At 44.8% G+C, this 21,246-nt stretch overlaps 1 protein-coding gene across 3 annotated transcripts in view; it reads left to right on the plus strand.

Moving 5' to 3' along the window:
* The window catches only part of trappc9 (trafficking protein particle complex subunit 9), a 448,582-nt gene that overhangs the window by 102,207 nt on the left and 325,129 nt on the right, over positions 1–21,246 (plus strand). For all 3 annotated transcript variants that reach the window (XM_060915374.1, XM_060915376.1, XM_060915375.1), the window contains exons 9-10: positions 6,074–6,200; positions 12,768–12,913. In XM_060915374.1, coding sequence (XP_060771357.1) covers positions 6,074–6,200; positions 12,768–12,913 — 273 coding nt within the window. The remainder of the gene's footprint in view (positions 1–6,073; positions 6,201–12,767; positions 12,914–21,246) is intronic.

Below are 21,246 nucleotides of genomic sequence, written 5' to 3' on the forward strand. Positions count from 1 at the left end.
TGCTCTTTCTTGATTTAGGAAAAGCCTTCGACACGGTCAGTCATCCCATTCTGTTGGGCAAACTGAGGAAGCTGGGTTTTGACAGTGGAGCAATGAAATGGTTCAGGCCTTCTTATTTACATGCTCCTGGTGTGTAAATGTACAAAACCAATGTTCTAAGCAAGCCCGGCTCATATGCGGGGTGCCACAAGGGAGCGTATTGGGCCCTTTGCTATTCTGTCTTTATACATAATGACTTGCCTCAAGTCCTTAAAATGTGCAATATTCATATGTATGCAGATGACACTGTTCTGTATTACTTGGCTCACTCAGTAAACGAGTGTGGAAACGTTGTCTCTGAGGACCTGAAGAGGGTTGCAGATTGACTGACTGATTAATTGGAAACAAGCTCTCACTCCAACCAAACAAAATGAAGTCAATGTTGTTTGGCTCTCCCCAAAAACTGAGACATGCTGGAAAATCCATCACGGTAACAGACGGCGTGAATGTTTACGAACAGGCTACTGCATCCACATATCTGGGCGTAACTCTGGATCCCTATGTTCAGTGGTCATCTCGCACTGAGAAAGCCACACACAAACTTCTGGTTGGCCTGGGTGCCTTAAACTGCGCAAAAGCCTTTGTTACCAAGGAAATACTTCAAACCATGCGTCATACTTTTGTTATATTCACACTTGGACTACTGTGCCACTGCTTGGATACCATCTCTTGTGCAGTGTAACAAAACACAAACGCAACAACCGAATGGGTTGTTAAACTGAGCTGCAAGGGTCATCACAGGCCACACACTCCAGGGACGTGTCCCTACTGAGAGCGGGCGTGGAGCCCCTGAGTAAGAGGGTTGAAGTAAGCAAGTAGTCACTGTGTTTTAAGGCAATCCATAAAAGAGCTCCACCCTATATGTCGGCCATGTTTAAATGGAAGTCACCTCCTGTTATAAAGGTTCGTACCTGGACTGCTGTCAAGCTACTCTTGGGCTGGGATCCCCATCAGCTTAGCTCTCCTCTGGCAAATATCAAGTCATTTAAAGGCAGTCAACAGTACTACGGGCTCTGGACATGGAACAAGCTACCACTAGAAGTGAGAGAAGTACTAGGCCAGAAGACATTTAAAAATGGACCTTAAAGTAGCAGTACATAGCATTTTGATATTTGAGTGTAGATTTAGTTGGTGCCGTGATATTGTTTGTAATATCACTAGTTTTTTAAACACTTAAACACTAGTGTGTTTAAGTGTTTTTAAATGTTACACCAGAGTAACCTGAAGAACAAGTCAAGGACCAGAATGTGTGTACTGCTGGTCAAACAAAAACTTGAAACTTGATCCTGGACAGGTGCACCACCTAGGAGGTCGCAATATGTGCCAAGATGAATTATGAAGAAGGTAAGAAAGTGAGAAGCCAGCAGTCATTAGAAAAGAGTTGCAGGGTGACTTGAAAGCAGCAGGCACAAGAGTTACACAGAAAGCAGTAAGCAATGAGCTGCACCACAATGATCTCCATTCCTGCACCTCAAAGTTGCTCTGTTAAAGAAAAAGAAGCACGGAGAAGAGCATTGAAAGTCATTTAGCCAATCAGAACTCTTTTGGAACTATGTATATTTTGGGTAGACAAAACAAAAATGGAACTCTTTGGCAAAAACTTGGTTTGTCATGTTTGGAGAAAGGGAGGTTGTGCATATGATCCCAAGAGCACCATACCTGTTGTGAAGCATGGTGTTGGGAGCATCATGATATGCAGCTTCTGTGCAAATGGTACCAGGGCGTTACATGTCATCAAGGGAAATGTGAATGGAGCAATGTCCTGGGTTATATTTGAGGAGATTCTTAATCTCACCAGCCATTTCAACAAGACATGAACCACAAGCCTCTAGCTAAAGCAGCCTAAGAAGACCTTACACGGTGGTGTAGTGGTTAGCACGGTCGCCTCACAGCAAGAAGGTTCCAGGTTCGAACCCAGTGGCCGGCGAGGGCCTTTCTGTGCGGAGTTTGCATGTTGTCCCCGTGCCTGTGTGGGTTTCCTCCGGGTGCTCCGGTTTCCCCCATATTCCAAAGACATGCAGTTTGGTTGATGTGGGGCAGCCTTGGGCTGAGGTGCCCTTGAGCAAGGTACCTGACCCCTGACTGCTCCCCGGGCGCTCTGGTGTGGCTGCCCACTGCTCTGAGTGTGTGCGTGTGTTCACTGCTTCAGATGGGTTAAATGCAGAGGACGAATTTCACTGTGCTTGAATTGTGCATGTGACAAAGGTTTCTTCTTCTCTTCTGACACGGCCTGACGCGATTTCAGTCTACTGACTTGAATCCAGGTGAAAGTTTCTAGAGGATTTCGAAATTGCGAGGCATCAGATGGACCCTCATAACCTTGGAGAATTGAAGATGATGTGCCAACAGGAATGGGCCAAAATTGCCCCACAATGCTGCGAAAAGCTAATTACTTCTGATCGCAGATATCTCGAAGATATAATCACAACAGCTTTGGAGCAAAGTACTAATGTTGGTCATTTGTGCTGTCAGGATACTTTTTTTTCTGTCAAATTTCTTTTTCATGCTTTCTTGCTTTCCTTTCCTTCCCTACTTCCCTCCCTCTTGCTTTCCTTCCTTGCCAGCTTTCCTTCCCCTTCTTTTTCCATCCTTTCCATCCTTTCCTTCCTTCCTTCCTTCCTTCCTTCCTTCCTCCCCTCCCCTCCCCTCCCCTCCCTCCCTCCCTCCCTCCCTCCCTCAAACAGTTAAAAATGAAACTGTAAACTCATTGTGCTGCTGGAGATTTAAGAGTTCACCAGTTCACCTCAAGCAGTGCGTTTCACAGTAAGCCCTGATGTCGGACAATCACTGAGCTTTATAACAGAGATCGCAGTGTGGCTCAGCAATTGTTGATATAGATTTAATCTCCAGTCGTATACAGTGCCATTTAATAACTGAATGGCTTTCTGATGGACCTGCCTGCATTAAGCTCCGAAATACTCTCGCACACTGATTCTTGTTTGTGTTGCTCACTCCGGCAGTCAGCTCATTTGTAAAATGAATGTTATTTGATGGAAAAGCCCCTTCAGGCATCGTATCTTCCAGCCTGGCCGAGCCTCTGACAGCACTGACTCATTTTGGCAGAAGATATATTTTTCATCTTTAATCTTTGAAAAATGAGAATCAATACCGTGTGCCCTGTTAGATCACATCCTCTTTTGTCCTGTTCCCAACCCGCTGTCACTGCACCTTGCCAAAGCATGCAGAAACGAGATCTATTGATTCAGCACAGCTTTTTCTTCTTGTTTCATCAGGCTTTGTGTAAATGGCATGTGTCAGCTGAGCTCCAGCTCACGCTCGCTCTCTCTGTACCCCAGTGTTGGAGGAGGAGATCCTGTCAAAGGCCATAAGATCTTACCCTTCTCTTAACTGGGAAATAGAAAGGATCATGTTTGTTCAGCAATATGTCTTAATTCTGTTTTTAAACTTCCGGATGTCGTTTTGAATGGCTGATCCCCTCTTTAGCACAGACATCGGAGCTATGTCAGTACTCTGCTGCTACCATCATGAGTTCCATCATCAGGAAAGATTCGGGAGTCTGTTCCAGAAGGAGCCGTGCAAGCCCTTGACGCCATTTCCACCATGTTTGGCCATTGAGCTTGTATGTTTTGGATCATGAGCAGATCCTTTCTTTCTCTACATGTTGGCCTTCCCATCACTTTAGTAGAGGTTATTCTTTCTTCCAGAACTTTTGTAGGTAATCTCTGTATTTCTTGGTGAATTCTGTGAATCTGGCCTTCTGATTCTTCCAGCTGATGAGTGGTTTGCTTCTTGTGGTACTGTATGGCTTCCAGATTTCTCTTCTCGAAGTCTTTTTTGAACGGTGATACCTTCACCCCTGCCATGTTGGAGGTTGTTGATCTTGATGTTGCTGACTGTTTTTGGGTTGTTCTTCACAGCTCTTACAATGCTTCGGTCATCAGATGTTGCTGTTTTCTTGGCCGTCTTGTTCCATGTATGGTTGTTGGTACACCAGTGGTTTCTCTTTCAGAACATTCCAGAGTGTTATTCTGGCTATGCCCAATGCTTGTGCAATGGCTCTGACTGATTTAATCTCCATTCTTAGCTTGCGATGGCTTGCTATACTCCCATAGACAGCTCTCTGGTCTTCATGTTGGTTTATCGTTTTTAACAGCAGATGCAGTCTCTGGAGGCAAAACCCAGGGCTCAAACCAAGAGTAGACATTTGGCGCGATTGGTTGTTTAAGCAGTCAATATAACAGGGCGCACCTGGGCAACAGGAAACGCCCATCGATCAATTCATCACTTGAAAAATGAGTGGGTTCAAACAAAAGGTACCATGTTCTGAGCTGTAAATAATAGGAAATGAGTGCTGACATTCTGATCTGTTGTCTAATGTTCATCTTTTGATCACAACCCCCTCCGACCCCCTAAAAAAAAAAAACCTGGCCTTGTCTAGCCAATACTTTCGGAGGGGAATGCAGATGAGAAGCTAGAAACATGAGCTACTGGATGCTACACTGATGTGAAGGACTTGACGGGAAGTGATGGATTAACATCAATTGAATTAACCAAGTTATACTCGTATAATTGAATTATCATTCACACCAGATCCATCTCCGTGAAGACGACATTGACCTTCCTACCGTCTCTCTCTCTCTCTCCCACTGAATCTTCTTCTCGAGTCACAATCGAGGCTGGATCTCAGCGGTCTTCCGCTCAGCACAGCTCGAAGCGCTTTTGATTGTCTCAACCCCCATCAAACCCGTCTAGCTCATGATGTACTGCAGCTCCGATAATTTGCCTCATTAAATTCCTATCTCGCCATGGGTGATGGCCTCTTGAGAGCAGGAGGAAACTGATTTCCCCCAGAGGCTCTTAAGAAGTTCAGCGTTTCATTTGTATGGCAGGATTTCTGCCACCTCTGACTGACAGTGGAAAGTTTTTTTTTTTAATAGTGAGAAGATGGAGGACAGTATGTCCTGTTTTTAATAAAAGATCCTTTTACAGAGTGTGCTGTACCCAGACAAAGCTAGAATAAGTAAAAACAAAAACGGTGATGCTCCTAAAAAGATGTTTCGGGATGACTTAAAACCCAACACGGATGCAGCACAGCCTTCCCACTTGATGTCTAAAGCCTTCAGAGGCCATTTTTACGTAAAAAGAAGTAAAATCAAAAGATTGGGCTGGAAATAGGTTATCTAGACATAAGATTAGAATGGATTCCGTATCAGGAAAATGAACTAAAATCTGTTGGGATCTTGCACATCCCACTCTTCTTCTGAGGTTACTATGCTCAGTCCCTTTTCCTCCCACTTAGAGTTCATGCATATTTCTAATTCTGTTGAGTTTCATCATCAGTGCGGTCACACTAAAATGAAAAACAGCAACGGTTAAATCAAATCAAGTTTATTTGTATAGCGCTTTTAACAATAAACATTGTCGCAAAGCAGCTTTACAGAATTTAAACGACTTAAAACATGAGCTAATTTTATCCCTAATCTATCCCCAATGAGCAAGCCTGTGGCGACGGTGGCAAGGAAAAACTCCCTCAGACGACATGAGGAAGAAACCTCGAGAGGAACCAGACTCAAAAGGGAACCCATCCTCATTTGGGCAACAACAGACAGCCTGACTATAATATTAACAGTTTTAACAGGTATAACCCTCAACTGTCCTCATGGGGCCGTCCTTCACAGGAGTGGGGCGATAAAACTCCGACCAGACACAGGGCACCAGGATGGATCAAGCAGGTCCGAGGGGCAGAAGAGGCCAGCATCTCAATCCCAGGATCAACATGTAACTCAGAGGGACAGATTGGGGGGGGGGGGGGGGGGAGAGAGAGAGAAAGAAAACACAGGTTGTTAGGTATGCCCTAAAAATGACAAGTATTAAATCTGTGTGGTAGGCTCGCGGAGACAAGAGTCTTTACATCAGGCAACGGTTAACCTTTCTGCATTTTCTTCCATCTTGGTATGAACTGAACCACGTGACTGACTAACATCACACCGATTTATTTACTTGGGCAGTTTGTCTTTGTCTACAGTCCTAACCTTTTGTCCTTGGTTTTTTTTTTTTGTCCTGCTGTCCACAGAAAAGAAGGAGGTGACTCAGAGTCTGGAGAACTACACGTCGAAGTGTCCTGGAGGGATGAACGTCATCACCCTTCCAGATGGACTCAAATTGGCCCCGGTGCCCTTGACCAAGCTGCCCATTGTCAGGTTGGTAGGACTCGTCCCAATCCAGTGAAGATACAGCTACAGGCTTACGAGTTGGAGGATTCATGAGTAATTGGTGAAAAGGGTTTCAGCAACCCAGTGTGTATCTGAGGTGACCTTGCAAAGAAAAAAAAAAGCCTTACCTGGCATACATAGCTGCTGGGTAACTCTGTGTGGTTGGGACATGGAGGTTAAACAATCGGACAGATAACGATCAATCAACCAAGCTTATTAGAATATTAGACCACACCCATTGGGCCAGGTCTCAGACCTGTGTAAAATGGTGTATTATAAGTAATAATAATAATAATAAGTTCAATTTATATAGCGCCTTTCACAAACCCAAGGACGCTTTACAAAAGAATTACCACCAAAAAAAAATAGGAAGAATAGTATGAGGTAAAGAGAGAAGTTTTCAAGTTAGCTTTGAAGGAAGAGAGAGTGGAACAGTCACCAAGCGATTGTGGTAACGAGTTCCAAAGTTTAGGAGCAGCAACACTAAATGATCTGCCACCCATAGATGCCAGTTTAAAACGTGGAACAGTCAGAAGTCCACAGACAGAAGATCTGAGGGAGCGGGAGGGACAGTACAAATGAATTAGCTCACAGAGATGGGAAGGAGCGAAACCATGAAGAGCTTTATAGGTTAAAAGCAGGATTTTGTATTTGATCCGAGAGATAACTGGCAACCAGTGCAGTTGCTGTAAAACAGGAGTGATGTGAGCAGTGCGCTTGGTGAGTGTGAGGACTCTTGCTGCTGAGTTTTGGATGGACTGCAGGCGGTTGAGCAATGTGGCAGGGAGACCATAAAAGAGAGAATTGCAATAATCAAGACGAGAAAAAAATAAATGCATTGACCAACATATTGGCATCAGTTTCCAAAAGAAAAGGGCTACTGACGGTTTTATCCTTGAAAAAATCCAAAAAAAGCCTGACGCTGAGCAGGAGAACTAGGAATGGTTGAGGAAGGAGGCTGAAGAAGTTTATTTATTGTATTAAAGGTCCCATGGCATGACATTTTCACTTTCTGAGGTTTTTTAACGTTAAAATGAGTTCCTCTGACCTTCTTAAGTCACCCCAGTGGCTAGAAATTTCATAATGTGTAAACCAAACTATGCCCAACATTTGAGAATGGCGCGTCAAAACGGCGCGTTGATAAGCTCTTCCCTTTACTACGTCAGCAAGGGAGATGATCCCCACGCCCCCCCCCTGGATTCCCACCCACTGTATGGATTGCCCCGCCCAGTTGTAGTGAGGAGACCATAGAGGGAGGACACAACAACATGGCATCACCTAAGCGAGCGAAACATGGAAATTGCGCTGTACATGGATGTGACAACATAGAAAAGAGTCTGTTTTTACTGCCGACGGGAGAGCCCCTGAAGACGCAGTGGCTTAATTTTATTTACTCCAATAATACGCCGTCGAGTCTACCTAAGATGGTGTATGTTTGTCGGAAGCATTTTCCTGAGGAATGTTTCCACAACTTGGGACAGTACAGGGCAGGTTTTGCACATCAACTGTCACTGAAGCCTGGGTCCGTACCAAGCATCCCTGCCGCATCAGCCACAAACACCGAACAAGTAAGTGTATAACTGTTAAGTCGTTTTGCCGTGTTTTAAAATCGGTGCGTTAGCCTAGCAATGGCTCCATTAGCTGTGCAGCTAACCGCTTCCTGCAGTTAGCCAGGTACTCTGCGCTACAAAACCAAAAAGCATGCAGCATGCTCTGTTAAACTGAGTTTAGTCTGGAAATTGACTGTAACTTATGAGCTTATGTTTGACTATTGCTCCGCAATGCATGTCTTCTGTTGGATAAGCGCTATGTTGTTGTAGTTGCTGCTTCTATCCTCTTTGGTTATGGAGTGTGTGTTCAAGCCTAGGTTATTATACGTTCGTAAACTACCACTCCGAACACTCTCACTCTCTGTTCTCTGTGTCACGTTGAGTTGACGAAAGGAGTCCGAGGGAGAACGGGGTTTTGTCTTAGCAGCGTGGCTACAGGCGCTGATAGCAGCGAGTATGTGTGTGCACGCAGCTTGATCAAGCCCCTCCCCCCATGGCCCGCCCCCACCCTCTACCCTTCCCCGCCTCCTGCTTCTCATTAGCAAAACGACGCACTGGGAAAAGCGCTGAAATGGGGCTTTCTCCCAGGAGGCTATATCTACGTGCCGAGGGTTCATTTCGAGAAAGGCTGTGGATATAACATCCGGAAGCCTCCACGAGCCCGTTTAAAGCATCAACAAACCACCATGCCATGGGACCTTTAAACAGAGTTTTGGGTCTATGATTGCCACTCTTAATGATGTTAGCATAATAGGAGGATCGGGCAGCATTAAGAGCATCCTTATACTTTGTGATGTGTTCAGAGAAGAGTGAAAGATGAATAGTAAGGCCAGTTTTCTTATAAAGGCGCTCCAGCCGCCTTCCCTTGGCCTTCATGGCCCTAAGCTCAGAGGTGAACCAAGGAGAGGCGCGATTTGCAGAGACCTGTTGAAGTAGCAATGATTTTGGTGCATGGTCTAAAGTTCCTGAAAAGAATGACGACAAAAAAAACCCCTTAATGTCTGTGTGACATGTTGAAAAGGTTTCAAGTTCCCAAAAAGAGAACAGATTAGCGCATAAAAGAAATGCACTTTATTATAACGGCGCCTTTCTTTCATCAAGCTTTCCGTTTCCCCTTCATTTCTCTGCTACGTAGGTTGAGTGCTGAAATTGAAAAATTTCCTCAATTTGTCGGCAGGAAAGTGATTTGAACATTCCTCCCCGACGGTGTCGTCTCCCGTCATGTCTTCCTCTTCTCCTCCTTAGCGCTCCATCTCTCTCTTTCCTCTCCCCCAAAAATGGATGAACAGTTTTTACATGGCAGTTTGACTGAAACCCTGCATGCACGATTACTTTTAATGAATTATCCCTTCTTTTGCCCACTGTTTAAGAAGCCATTGTCTTGTTAGAAGAATAAATGTCACCGTTAACGGCCCCGGCTCGCTTTGGCATTAGCGTTTTGACACATTTGGACTCCTGTGAAAGGAATTCCCTTTGACCTGCTTGTCTGAGTACATTTCCATTTGTTTATTGGATTTATTACTTAAGTATTTTCACTTCGAGAACTGTTCATCTTTACTTTGGAGGATGGATAGTATTTCATTCGGGTCATGGTGTAGGTGTAGGGTTACTGACTGTCGTCCAACCGGATGTTCTGTATGATGTAGCAACAATCACCTTGAAACCTGTGCAAGGAAAAAGGTAAGTTTAAACTTGAACTATCCATTAGCATGTTTTGGCATCGCTACGACTGGACCTGTAGCATTCCCATGAATTTGGAGTCCTTCTATTGGTGGCTTGCAGACAAGCGACATAGACTTTTTTTAGTGAAAAATTTCACAATTGGTGTAAGAATACAGAGTTTGAGGTTTTTTAAATTCCTTTTTTTAATTTTATAGTTTATCACAACTGTCAGGGTTTTTTTTTTTTGATTGATAGATATTGGGGTGGCACGGTGGTGTCGTGGTTAGCGCTGTCGCCTCACAGCAAGAAGGTCCGGGTTCGAGCCCCGTGGCCAGCGAGGGCCTTTCTGTGCGGAGCTTGCATGTTCTCCGCGTGGGTTTCCTCCGGGTGCTCCGGTTTCCCCCACAGTCCAAAGACATGCAGGTTAGGTTAACTGGTGACTCTAAATTGACCGTAGGTGTGAATGGTTGTCTGTGTCTATGTGTCAGCCCTGTGATGACCTGGCGACTTGTCCAGGGTGTACCCCGCCTTTCGCCCGTAGTCAGCTGGGATAGGCTCCAGCTTGCCTGCAACCCTGTAGGACAGGATAAAGCGGCTACAGATAATGAGATGAGATGATTTGATATTGACCATTTCAAGACGAGACAGAGACCTTCAAAAAGTGGTCTCGCGATCAAAACCAATCTCAAATACTACAATACTTGTTCAGTGGAAGTATAAAATTGAATTCCCCGATGTAAGTATGGGGAAGCCATGGCCTAATGGTTAGAGAAGCAGCTTTGGGACCAAAAGGTTGCCAGTTCAATTCCCTAGACCAGCAGGAATGGCTGAAGTGTCCTTGAGCAAGGCACCTAACCCCCAACTGCTCCCCAGGCTGCTCTGGGTGTGTTCTATGCCTGGAATGACCTGTAATGCAATAGCAAGGCAAGACTTTTTGATATTTCGAATAAACAATCTCTATAACCATATATGCCCTGCCTCCGGAGGTGTGTCTTTCTCTACAATAGTATCTTGTTAGCTAAGGTGGTTTATTGGTGCATTTTTGGCTGTACATCTTGCTACTGTATTCCTTTTTTATCCTCTGCTGGCCGAAAGGCCCGAAGGGGGATTATGTTGTGGTGATGTCTGTCCGTCCCGGGAAGGGTACTCACCTTCTGAAATCAACTCCTCTCATAGTTTTTGGAGGAATTTCACGAAACTTGCCCGGATTCTTTGTTATATGTCGGTAATACGCGTATTGCAATTTGGTTCAATTCAGTCGCATTTTACTAGTTATGGCCTAGTTGCCAGTGGGGGATATTGTGCTCTCGGAGCACTCTTGTTTAACCATTGCATAATTGAAGACCGTTGTTTTGAAGAGGGAAAGATTTCTCAAGAAGGGGACTTGTGCCAGAACAAGTTGTTCCTGAAACAAGTTGCCCCGGTGCAACCGCCTGGCTGTCTAAACACAACTTGTTCTGGAACAATTTAATACCAGTGGGTGCAACCTGCTCTACTTTACGAGGTGGTGCAGCTTGTTCTGGAACAGCTTGTTCCCGTTTACCATCTAAACGCAGTCTGTGGCAAGTAGGAGGGCTTACGCATGCACTGTAGCATTCCTCTGGGTCCTTTATCATCCAGACAAGACTGCTTCGCGATCGGTCCTTCTTGAGTGCTTTTCCTCATCAAACTACTTCTCTGCCTTCAAGCGATGGAGTCGAGCGATTCCCAAACCAATCGCAATGATAACTGGGCGAAAGAAGTTCTTACCCTCATCCAGTTGTGCTGAGATGCAGATTGTTTGTTTGCTTTTTCGATTTAAAATTTATTTCAGAGAGTTGTTTCGTTCCCTGAACAACAGGACACATCATTTGGAGTGAATCCGTTTTCTGGAAGTCGAGGTCTGATTTCCCACCAAATCCCCCAACGTTTAAACCAAAACGAGCAGCGAGAGGACAATAAAGCGAGTTAAGAACAAGCTTCTGATCACTGATTTGTGCACGCACACCTGTTTGACCTCTGGTTTGCCACTGATTGAGAGCAAGCGTGTAAATATGAACGATAGTGGGTGCAACTTGTTCCCGCTTCCTGTGTAAAAGCGCACAAGAGATTGCGATGATGCGGCAGGAGCGTTTTACCAACTTGCGATTCTGTCTTGATCCCCTGCCAGAGCTCCGCCGTCAGTCAGTCAGTAAAAGGCCCTCGTTAGTCTGATGCTAAAACTCGCCTTTTTAATCTTTTGACTGAAAAGTCAGTTAAAGTCCTCTTAAACTGCAGCGTGCCTCCTCCTTTCTCAGCCAGATATGACTGTCCATTCTGCTCATCAGTGATTCTCTCAGCATCTTCCAGAGTCAGCACTTCGACTGCACTGTTAGAAACTTCCCAACCCTGCTGTGCGCTCACGCCCGAGGCCATGCTGGTCTCCCATGCTGTAGGAAAGCACTAAACACCCACACTGTGGATAAATGAAAGTATACATTCCTCTTTTCTCTTTCCACAAGTGTCTGACTTTTGCTGACCACACTGTTTTGAAGCATCGCCAAAGGTGGCTCACTGATATCCAATTCACTGCAAGGTGACATTTTGAATGTCAACGTGAATTCGTTGAAATGTCAGTAAATGAGCTCGTTTCCCAAAGTTTGAAACCTTTTGTTTCTTTTATATTACCAAAGCATAAACAGCAAAGCATTAACTGTTTCTTGGCAAAACTTTGTGACACAATGAGCTTTTTCAAGCAAGATTTACATCTTCTGATCTTTTAAAAAATGATTCAAGTACAGCAAAAGAAATCTCCTCATAGGCTTGCCAGCATGCTCCAGAAAAGGTCTGTAGGTGGGTGGGTGGGTGGGTTGGTTGGTTGTAATATCCCTCCGAATGTGGTCATAGGTTGTTATAAATGTACCAGGCTCTGTAGCGAAAGCTGAAAGACTGACTTCTGATGCTAACTGTGTTGTAACTTCACCACAACTGCTGGAGTACCAGCGCTACTGTAAGTACCCCAACAAATGTGCATGTTAAAAATATAACACGTGACATCTCCTGGTGGAGAGATGGAAAGATGACTCTCTTAGGGTGCTTTCACCACTGTTGGTGTCAAATTGGTTCTTTTGGTTCCATTGCTGCTGTCAAAGGGTTCTGAGAATTGCAGGTGAATTTGGTGTCGAATTGCTCCGATTCAGAGTCGAATCACTTATTACTTGGAAGCAAACCAAGACCACCTCACTCGGATGATCTTGGACCGGAGTATAATTGCTGTCGACAGAACCATACCAAGGGTCCATTTAAAACCGACCAAATGGCACATAGTAAATGTATGTCGAAGCATCCTTCTAGCACTAACATTCCTCTCTCTTCTTCCTTTTAGGTCTGTGTCTCTGCTGAACCTGCCTGCGAGTCTTCGTCCACATAAAGTGAAGGGTCTGCTTGGGCCGAACGTCAGCTCCGCCAGCCCCTTCATCTACTCTCCCATCAGCATCCACAACAGAGGAGAAGAGCGCTCCAAGAAGATCGGTACGTCAATAAAGCCTCTTTATTTCAACAGCCTCTCTTCCTTCCACAAGCTTTCTTCCTGCTACTGTAGAGAGAGGACTCTGAACCGTATTGGACGGGCAGTTCTCAGGAATCGTAGATGTGCTCTAGAACTGTTCTATTCTAGAGCACCGTCTTTTCATGGTGACGAGAAGATTCCAGTAAGGTTGCTGGAGAACTCCTCGTATACTGCAGTTTAAAGGGTTCTGAGAATCGTAGGTGTGTTCAAGAACACGTTCGAACATGGATGTGTTCCCTTCTAGATCACCACCGTTCCAGGTGTTTTTTGATAAGTGTCCAGTCAGGGTGCAGTAGAACTGTAGTGGATTGCAGATATGTTCAAGAACACACACACAGTCTGGAAATGTTTAAGAGAAGATTCCAGGAGAACTCTCGTATACCGCAGTTCAAAGCATTCTGAGACTCATAGGTGTGTTCCAGAACATGCTCTAGAAAGTTCTAACATGAACATGTTCCCTTCTAGATCACCACCATTCCAGGTGTGTTGTTGATTAGTGTTTTTGAGAAGTGTCCAGTCAGGGTGCAGTAGAACTGTAGTGGATTGCAGATGTGTTCTAGAGCACTGTTCCGTTCTAGAACACGCACTCTTTCAAGTCTGGAGACCTTCAAGAGAAGATTCCACATGTCTATGGTTCTCTGACTCTCAGACATGTTTGAGAACAGTGCTTGGTTCTCGAACACCACCGCTAATAGAACACAAGTCTTGTGTAGTTTTACAAGCAGATTGTCGCAGGACACAGTTCAAAGGATTCTGAGAATAGTAGAGGCGTGTGCTGGAACCCTGTTTTGTTCTAGAACACCAGTGTTTTTTAAGCCTTTTGACGCTTTAATGTGAAGATTCGATTGAGGTTGCATGTCTAACTCTATTGGATTGCACATTAGTAGGTTCTGAGAATCATGGGTGTTTTTTTTTAGAATGACATCCTGTTCGGGCGGCACGGTGGTGTAGTGGTTAGCGCTGTCGCCTCACAGCAAGAAGGTCCTGGGTTCGAGCCCCGGGGCCGGCGAGGGCCTTTCTGTGTGGAGTTTGCATGTTCTCCCCGTGTCCGCGTGGGTTTCCTCCGGGTGCTCCGGTTTCCCCCACAGTCCAAAGACATGCAGGTTAGGTTAACTGGTGACTCTAAATTGAGCGTAGGTGTGAATGTGAGTGTGAATGGTTGTCTGTGTCTATGTGTCAGCCCTGTGATGACCTGGCGACTTGTCCAGGGTGTACCCCGCCTTTCGCCCGTAGTCAGCTGGGATAGGCTCCAGCTTGCCTGCGACCCTGTAGAAGGATAAAGCGGCTAGAGATAATGAGATGAGACATCCTGTTCTAGAATGTGATCGTCCCAGCTCGACTTGCAAGAAGTCTCCAGGAAATTTGTATTAGAACTCTGCGGTATAACGTATTCTGGGAATCATTGGGGTTTTCTGGAATATTGTTCCGGTCCAGAGCACTGCTGTCCCAAGTCTTGGGATGTTTACATGATGATTCCAGATGAAACACTGAGGTATTTATTTACCTCTGTTTTAGCCCGGTGTATATTTTTACTCAAATCCAGGTTTGAGTTTTCACGCCTTCCTGAGTGATGGTCTCATGTAGTGAAAATGGGCACTTGAGCGAGAGGAAGGTGCTGATTTTTGCCTTTTGTTGCAGTACAGTTGGGTGTAGTCGGAACTTCAGAACAAAGAGATGAACCAGATTCTTTTTGATGTTCTGACCAATTTAATGTCACGGTGAGCATGCCAAACCTTAAACAAGAGGGCGACCCTTGCCTTTGATTTTTCTGTTACATTCAGGACTGAATTTCTGGCTTTGCTGCACAGCGCAAGCATAATTGGAGGGGAACGATGGGCAAGATTATTCACTTCGTGTTCAGCTTACCTGAGAAGAGAACAAATGACACACTATGGTCAACAATATGTGGACACCAGACCATCACACCCATATGTCCTTGTTGAACATCTCATGCCAGGTTTCTTCCCCTTTGCTGTTATAATAAGCTCTAATTTTCTCTTCTGGGAAGGCTTTCCACTAGATTTTAGGGTGTGGCTGTTGGGATTTGTGATCGTTCACCCGGAAGCGCATTAGTGAGATCAGGAATTCGTGTTGCGCGAGGAGGCCTCATCAGCTCCAGCTCATCCCAGAGGTGTTCAGTGGGATTGACTTCAGTCAGGGCTTTGTACAGGACACTCGAGTTGTTCCACGCTAACCTTAACACATCATGCCTTCATGGAGCTCTGTGCTTTGTGCACCGGGGCATTGTCATGCTGGAACAGGTTTGGACCTGTTAATTCCAGTGAAGGGGAATTGTAAAGCTACAGCATACAAAGACGTTCGATACAGTTGCGTCCATCAGATTTTGTCGTAACAGTTTGGAGAAGAGCCACATACGAGCGTGATGATCAGGGTTTGAAGTGTTTTAAATACGTTTGGCTGTATTGTGTACTTTGTCAAAGTTGATCGTGATCTTTCTGGAGAAAACGTACTGAATTTTAGTTAGTTTTTCGAAAAATAACTCTCTTCCTTCAGATTCCTGTTCTTGGTGGAGAGGCGTGGAACCTGACATGGTTTCTTGCTGTTGTAGCCTGTCCTCCTCAGGCTTTGAGAGAGTGGTGCTTGAACATTTGTGAACCCTTTAGAATTTTCTATATTTCTACATAAATATGACCTAAAACATCAGATTTTCACACAAGTCCTAAAAGTAGATGAAGAAAACCCAGTTAAACAAATGAGACAAAAATATTATACTTGGTCATTTATTTCATCTCGTCTCATCTGTAGCTGCTTTATCCTGTTCTACAGGGTCGCAGGCAAGCTGGAGCCTATCCCAGCTGACTACGGGCGAAAGGCGGGGTACACCCTGGACAAGTCACCAGGTCATCACAGGGCTGACACATAGACACAGACAACCATTCACACTCACATTCACACCTATGGTCAATTTAGAGTCACCAGTTAACCTAACCTGCATGTCTTTGGACTGTGGGGGAAACCGGAGCACCCGGAGGAAACCCACGCGGACACGGGGAGAACATGCAAACTCTGCACAGAAAGGCCCTCGCCGGCCCCGGGGCTCGAACCCGGACCTTCTTGCTGTGAGGCGACAGCGCTAACCACTACACCACCGTGCCACCCTGGTCATTTATTTATTGAGGAAAATCATCCAATATTACATATCTGTGAGTGGCAAAAGGATGTGAACCTGTAGGATTAGCAGTTAATTTGAAGGTGAAATTAGAGTCAGGTGTTTTCAATCAATGGGATGACAATCAGGTGTGAGTGGGCACCCTGTTTTATTTAAAGAACAGGGATCTATCAAAGTCTGATCTTCACAACACGTTTGCGGAAGTGTATCATGGCATGAAGAAAGGAGATTTCTGAGGACCTCAGAAAAAGCGTTGTTGATGCTCATCAGGCTGGAAAAGGTTACAAAACCATCTCTAAAGAGTTTGGACTCCACCAATCCACAGTCAGACAGATTGTGTACAAATGGAGGAAATTCAAGACCATTGTTACCCTCCCCAGGAGTGGTCAACCAACAAAGATCACTCCAAGAGCAAGGCATGTAATAGCCGGCGAGGTCACAAAGGACCCCAGGGTAACTTCTAAGCAACTGAAGGCCTCTCTCACATTGGCTAATGTTCATGAGTCCACCATCAGGAGAACACTGAACAACAATGGTGTGCATGACAGGGTTGCAAGGAGAAAGCCACTGCTCTCCAAAAAGAACATTGCTGCTCGTCTGCAGTTTGCTAAAGATCACGTGGACAAGCCAGAAGGCTATTGGAAAAACGTTTTGTGGACGGATGAGACCAAAATAGAACTTTTTGGTTTAAATGAGAAGCCTTCTGTTTGGAGAAAGGAAAACACTGCATTCCAGCATAAGAACCTTATCCCATCTGTGAAACATGGTGGTGGTAGTATCATGGTTTGGGCCTGTTATGCTGCATCTGGGCCAGGATGGCTTGCCATCATTGATGGAACAATGAATTCTGAATTATACCAGCGAATTCTAAAGGAAAATGTCAGGACATCTGTCCATGAACTGAATCTCAAGAGAAGGTGGGTCATGCAGCAAGACAACGACCCTAAGCACACAAGTCGTTCTACCAAAGAATGGTTAAAGAAGAATAAAGTTGATGTTTTGGAATGGCCAAGTCAAAGTCCTGACCTTAATCCAATGGAAATGTTGTGGAAGGACCTGAAGCGAGCAGTTCATGTGAGGAAACCCACCAACATCCCAGAGTTGAAGCTGTTCTGTACGGAGGAACGGGCTAAAATTCCTCCAAGCCGGTGTGCAGGACTGATCAACAGTTACCGCAAACGTTTAGTTGCAGTTATTGCTGCACAAGGGGGTCACACCAGATACTGAAAGCAAAGGTTCACATACTTTTGCCACTCATGGATACGTAATATTGGATCATTTTCCTCAATAAATAAATGACCAAGTGTAATATTTTTGTCTCATTTGTTTATCTGGGTTCTCTTTATCTACTTTTAGGACTTGGGTGAAAATCTGATGTTTTACAGTAGATCATATTTATGCAGAAATATATAGAACATTTCTAAAGGGTTCACAAACTTCCAAGAACCATTGTACTGTGTGGTTCGAGTTACTTTTCTGCTTGGGTGTAAAGAGTGGTTATTTTCGCTTATCCGGTCGCCAAGCGATGAGCTTATGCCCTCGTGTTTTGTCCGTCTTCTGTCCGGCGTCATCCACATTTCATGAAAATCGCTGCTTCTCTCTCAATTCTTCACAATTTTTTCTTCTTTTTGGCAGGAAGGTAGGTCTGCCTGGGCTGCATATAACTTCTACACAGATTTGCTTAATGACCATTATTAATGAAGTTATGGACTGATGAAGTCTTAATGAGCAGTTCAACAAAAATCGCTTCTTCCCTGTCAATTCCTTGCCGTTTTGGACCCTTTCTGGCAAATATTTGAGCTGGAATGGTTGAGAGTAGAACTGTGCAAGCTGGCCCACTTTAGATCGTTCCTTCTGGACTTGATGGGGCCGGAGTGAGCTACGCCATCGTTGACGGTCTCGTTTGAGTTGCCCTGAAAGTGCAGTTGATTTATAAGGGGGATAAAATCTCCTCATTGAAGCACATGCACAATAAAATTGGATGTGTGTCAAGGGCATAATTCCAAAGTAGTTCACCTCAAAAATGTCCTTTTCTTCACACTGGGAGAGCCTTCAACCATGGACGTTTCCTTGCCGTAGCCCTCCGACTTTGACTTTTAAGTACCTGTCACTGATGTCCTTCAGAAGTTTTGGTCCTGTTTGATCATTCCGCCATCCCTGGTTTTCTGTTTTTCCTAAATTCCCATCGAGTTGGATATTTATTTCGCTGTATTTATTTTTGGATCCGGCGAGCTCTGAGGATTTTGGCAGCCGTGCGTCGTGGACAGATGGCTGTTCTGCATGAACTTACCGAGGCTCTTTCAAAAGAAATAAAGTTGTGCAATTTCAGGCTGCCAGCTTCTTGCTCATCTCGGCTCCCGCTGCCAAGCGAGCACGGCATCGATCTCGGAGGCTGTATTCACACACACTTTGTGCGTTTGCTGTGCGATGGCGACCATGAGTGAATTCCCTGCTTAGCTTCTGTAGTTTTGGCTGGAGAGTAGTTCTTCTTCTGGCAGAGCTTTCACTGGTCACGGGGACTCTCTGGAGACGCACTTCTCCATTTAATGCCGAAGAGCAATTCCAGCAGTCATGATCTTGAGCAATGTCTTGAACTTTAGAGGAAAGTCCAGTATGTCTCCATGAAGATTGAAGATTGCGTTGTCTGTTTGTAACAGATGGAGCTAATTAGCGGGAATCTCCACGGCGAGCCAGTTGAGGTTGGGAGAATAATGTGTCTTCTAGCAGCCATGTTTCTTTCCATTCTTTAGTTGATCAAATTGAGTTTTTAAAATGCTGATAAGGAAAATGAATACAAGGAAGAAAGAAGAATGAAAGAATAAAGAAGTGAACAAATGAAGAAAAGAATTCAAGTCCTTGAACCAAACGAGTTCCTGTTCTCACTTGCGCTATCGCAGCTATAAACAGTCGTTCCCTCACCAGCTTGTCATCTCTTGTTCCTGAGAAAGCACAAGAGACCGACACTGGAGACTCCTTCCACGGGTGTTGAATAGTTGTTGCTATAGAAACAATAGCACATTAAAACGAGTGCATTAAGATACGCCTGCGATATGCATCTGCACGATGGTCAGAACTAGAAAACTGATCACTGCCTTCTGACCAATCAACAGCCCTGTGGTGTAAGTTGTACTAAACTCCGCCTTCTCTGACACAGATTGTGATTTTTATTTATGAGCCAGCGTTGTTGGCGTTGTTTTTTTTTAAAACATAAAATTTCAGAGACTTGTAAGATATATATAAAAAAAAAAAAAAGCAAAACAGGTTTTGTGATTGGATACGTCGCCTCCTTACACAGCGTCAGTTCATAGTTTTAGTTTCCATCGTCCAATTTACTGATACTGACTTCGCAGACGATATCGTACTGATATATTAGACCACCTCGGAAAAGCTCGGTCTTCTGACTAGAGTGGAATCAGCTGCAAAAGATGTCAATGCAAGTAAGACCGAGTTCATGGCATTCAATCAGCAAGCGGTTCTTACCACTCAGGGTAACAGCAAGCTGAAGCAGATGGAAGATTTTCAACAAAGTGAGGGATCTGAATATCAGAAAAGCAAAGGCATGGGCAGGGTTTAATAAATTAAAGACAATCTGGAAGTGGCGGCACGGTGGTGTAGTGGTTAGCGCTGTCGCCTCACAGCAAGAAGGTCCGGGTTCGAGCCCCGTGGCCGGCGAGGGCCTTTCTGTGTGGAGTTTGCATGTTCTCCCCGTGTCCGCGTGGGTTTCCTCCGGGTGCTCCGGTTTCCCCCACAGTCCAAAGACATGCAGGTTAGGTTAACTGGTGACTCTAAATTGACCGTAGGTGTGAATGTGAGTGTGAACGGTTGTCTGTGTCTATGTGTCAGCCCTGTGATGACCTGGCGACTTGTCCAGGGTGTACCCCGCCTTTCACCCGTAGTCAGCTGGGATAGGCTCCAGCTTGCCTGCGACCCTGTAGAACAGGATAAAGCGGCTACAGATAATGAGATGAGATGAGACAATCTGGAAGTCAAATCTCAGCAAGCAGCTTAAAGTTCATGTCTTCAGAGCATCACTGGAAAGCGTTTTATTCTACGGAGCAGGACGTTGGACTTCAACGAAGACATTGGAGAAACAACTGGATGGTCGCTGTACCCGATTACTGCGTGTCGCATTAGACATGACTTGGCAAGACCACCTGACAAACGAGGAACTCCATCAAGCATAGCAACCCTTCGAGAATGCAGACGAAGCTTTTGTGGCAGGGGTCGCCCAGCAACATCATCTTGAGCAGACGGAACGAGACACAAATTTACCAAGAGAGGAGCTTCGTAATTTCAAGGATCAACGAGATCAGTGGAGAAAGCTCATCAGACATGTACACGAGCGCTCGATGGCTGGCTGGCTGACAATTGTCTGACCTTTTGTTGTGGACACCGATGAAGCTAGCTAGCGAAGCTTCTTTAGATGTGACCAGTCACGATGTAGTGTTTGGATATTTTATATAAAAGACATGAAAACACTATTAGATGGGGTTTGTTTTGTCATGTGGCAGCTCTTTTTTTTTTTTTTTAATTTATTTAGTTTGTTTGTTTGTCGTCCTCCTCCTTCTTGTCACTTTTCCCATAATGCCGTTCGTGTGGTGTCTCCATGCCCAGCGGCCAGCGCTAAAACCTCTCCGTGTTTAAATCATCAAAGTGGGAATTGGTGACAGCGTGTCAGCCGTGTCTGATTCACTGCCTCAATTTATATACACACACACACACACACACACACACGGATGTTGATACAGTCTTGCCTTCAGAACTCAGCAGCAAATACATCACACCACACTGATCAGGTTCATTATTTAGACTCGTGTGTGTGTGTGTGTGTGTGTGTGTGTGTATCTGCTGGTAAACAAGGAATTTCATCCAGATCAGCCTCAGGCACACACCCGTGTGAGAGTTTGTTTTTATTTCACTTCAGTTTTTCAAGTGTGGATACGTGTCAAGTTTTTCTCCCCTTTTCTTTTTCTCTCTCCTTTGTTTTCTTCTGCTTTTAAATGAAGATTAGCTAAATAAGCAGGTCACTACAGAACTCAATTTTACACATGCGTACACTACCGTTCAAAAGTTTGGGGTCACCCAGCCAATTTTGTGTTTTCCATGAAAAGTCACACACTTATTTCCCACCATAAGTTGTAAAACGAATAGAAAATATAGTCGAGA

Source organism: Neoarius graeffei, chromosome 2, assembly GCF_027579695.1.
Source record: "Neoarius graeffei isolate fNeoGra1 chromosome 2, fNeoGra1.pri, whole genome shotgun sequence".
NCBI classification, from domain to species: Eukaryota; Metazoa; Chordata; class Actinopteri; order Siluriformes; family Ariidae; genus Neoarius; species Neoarius graeffei.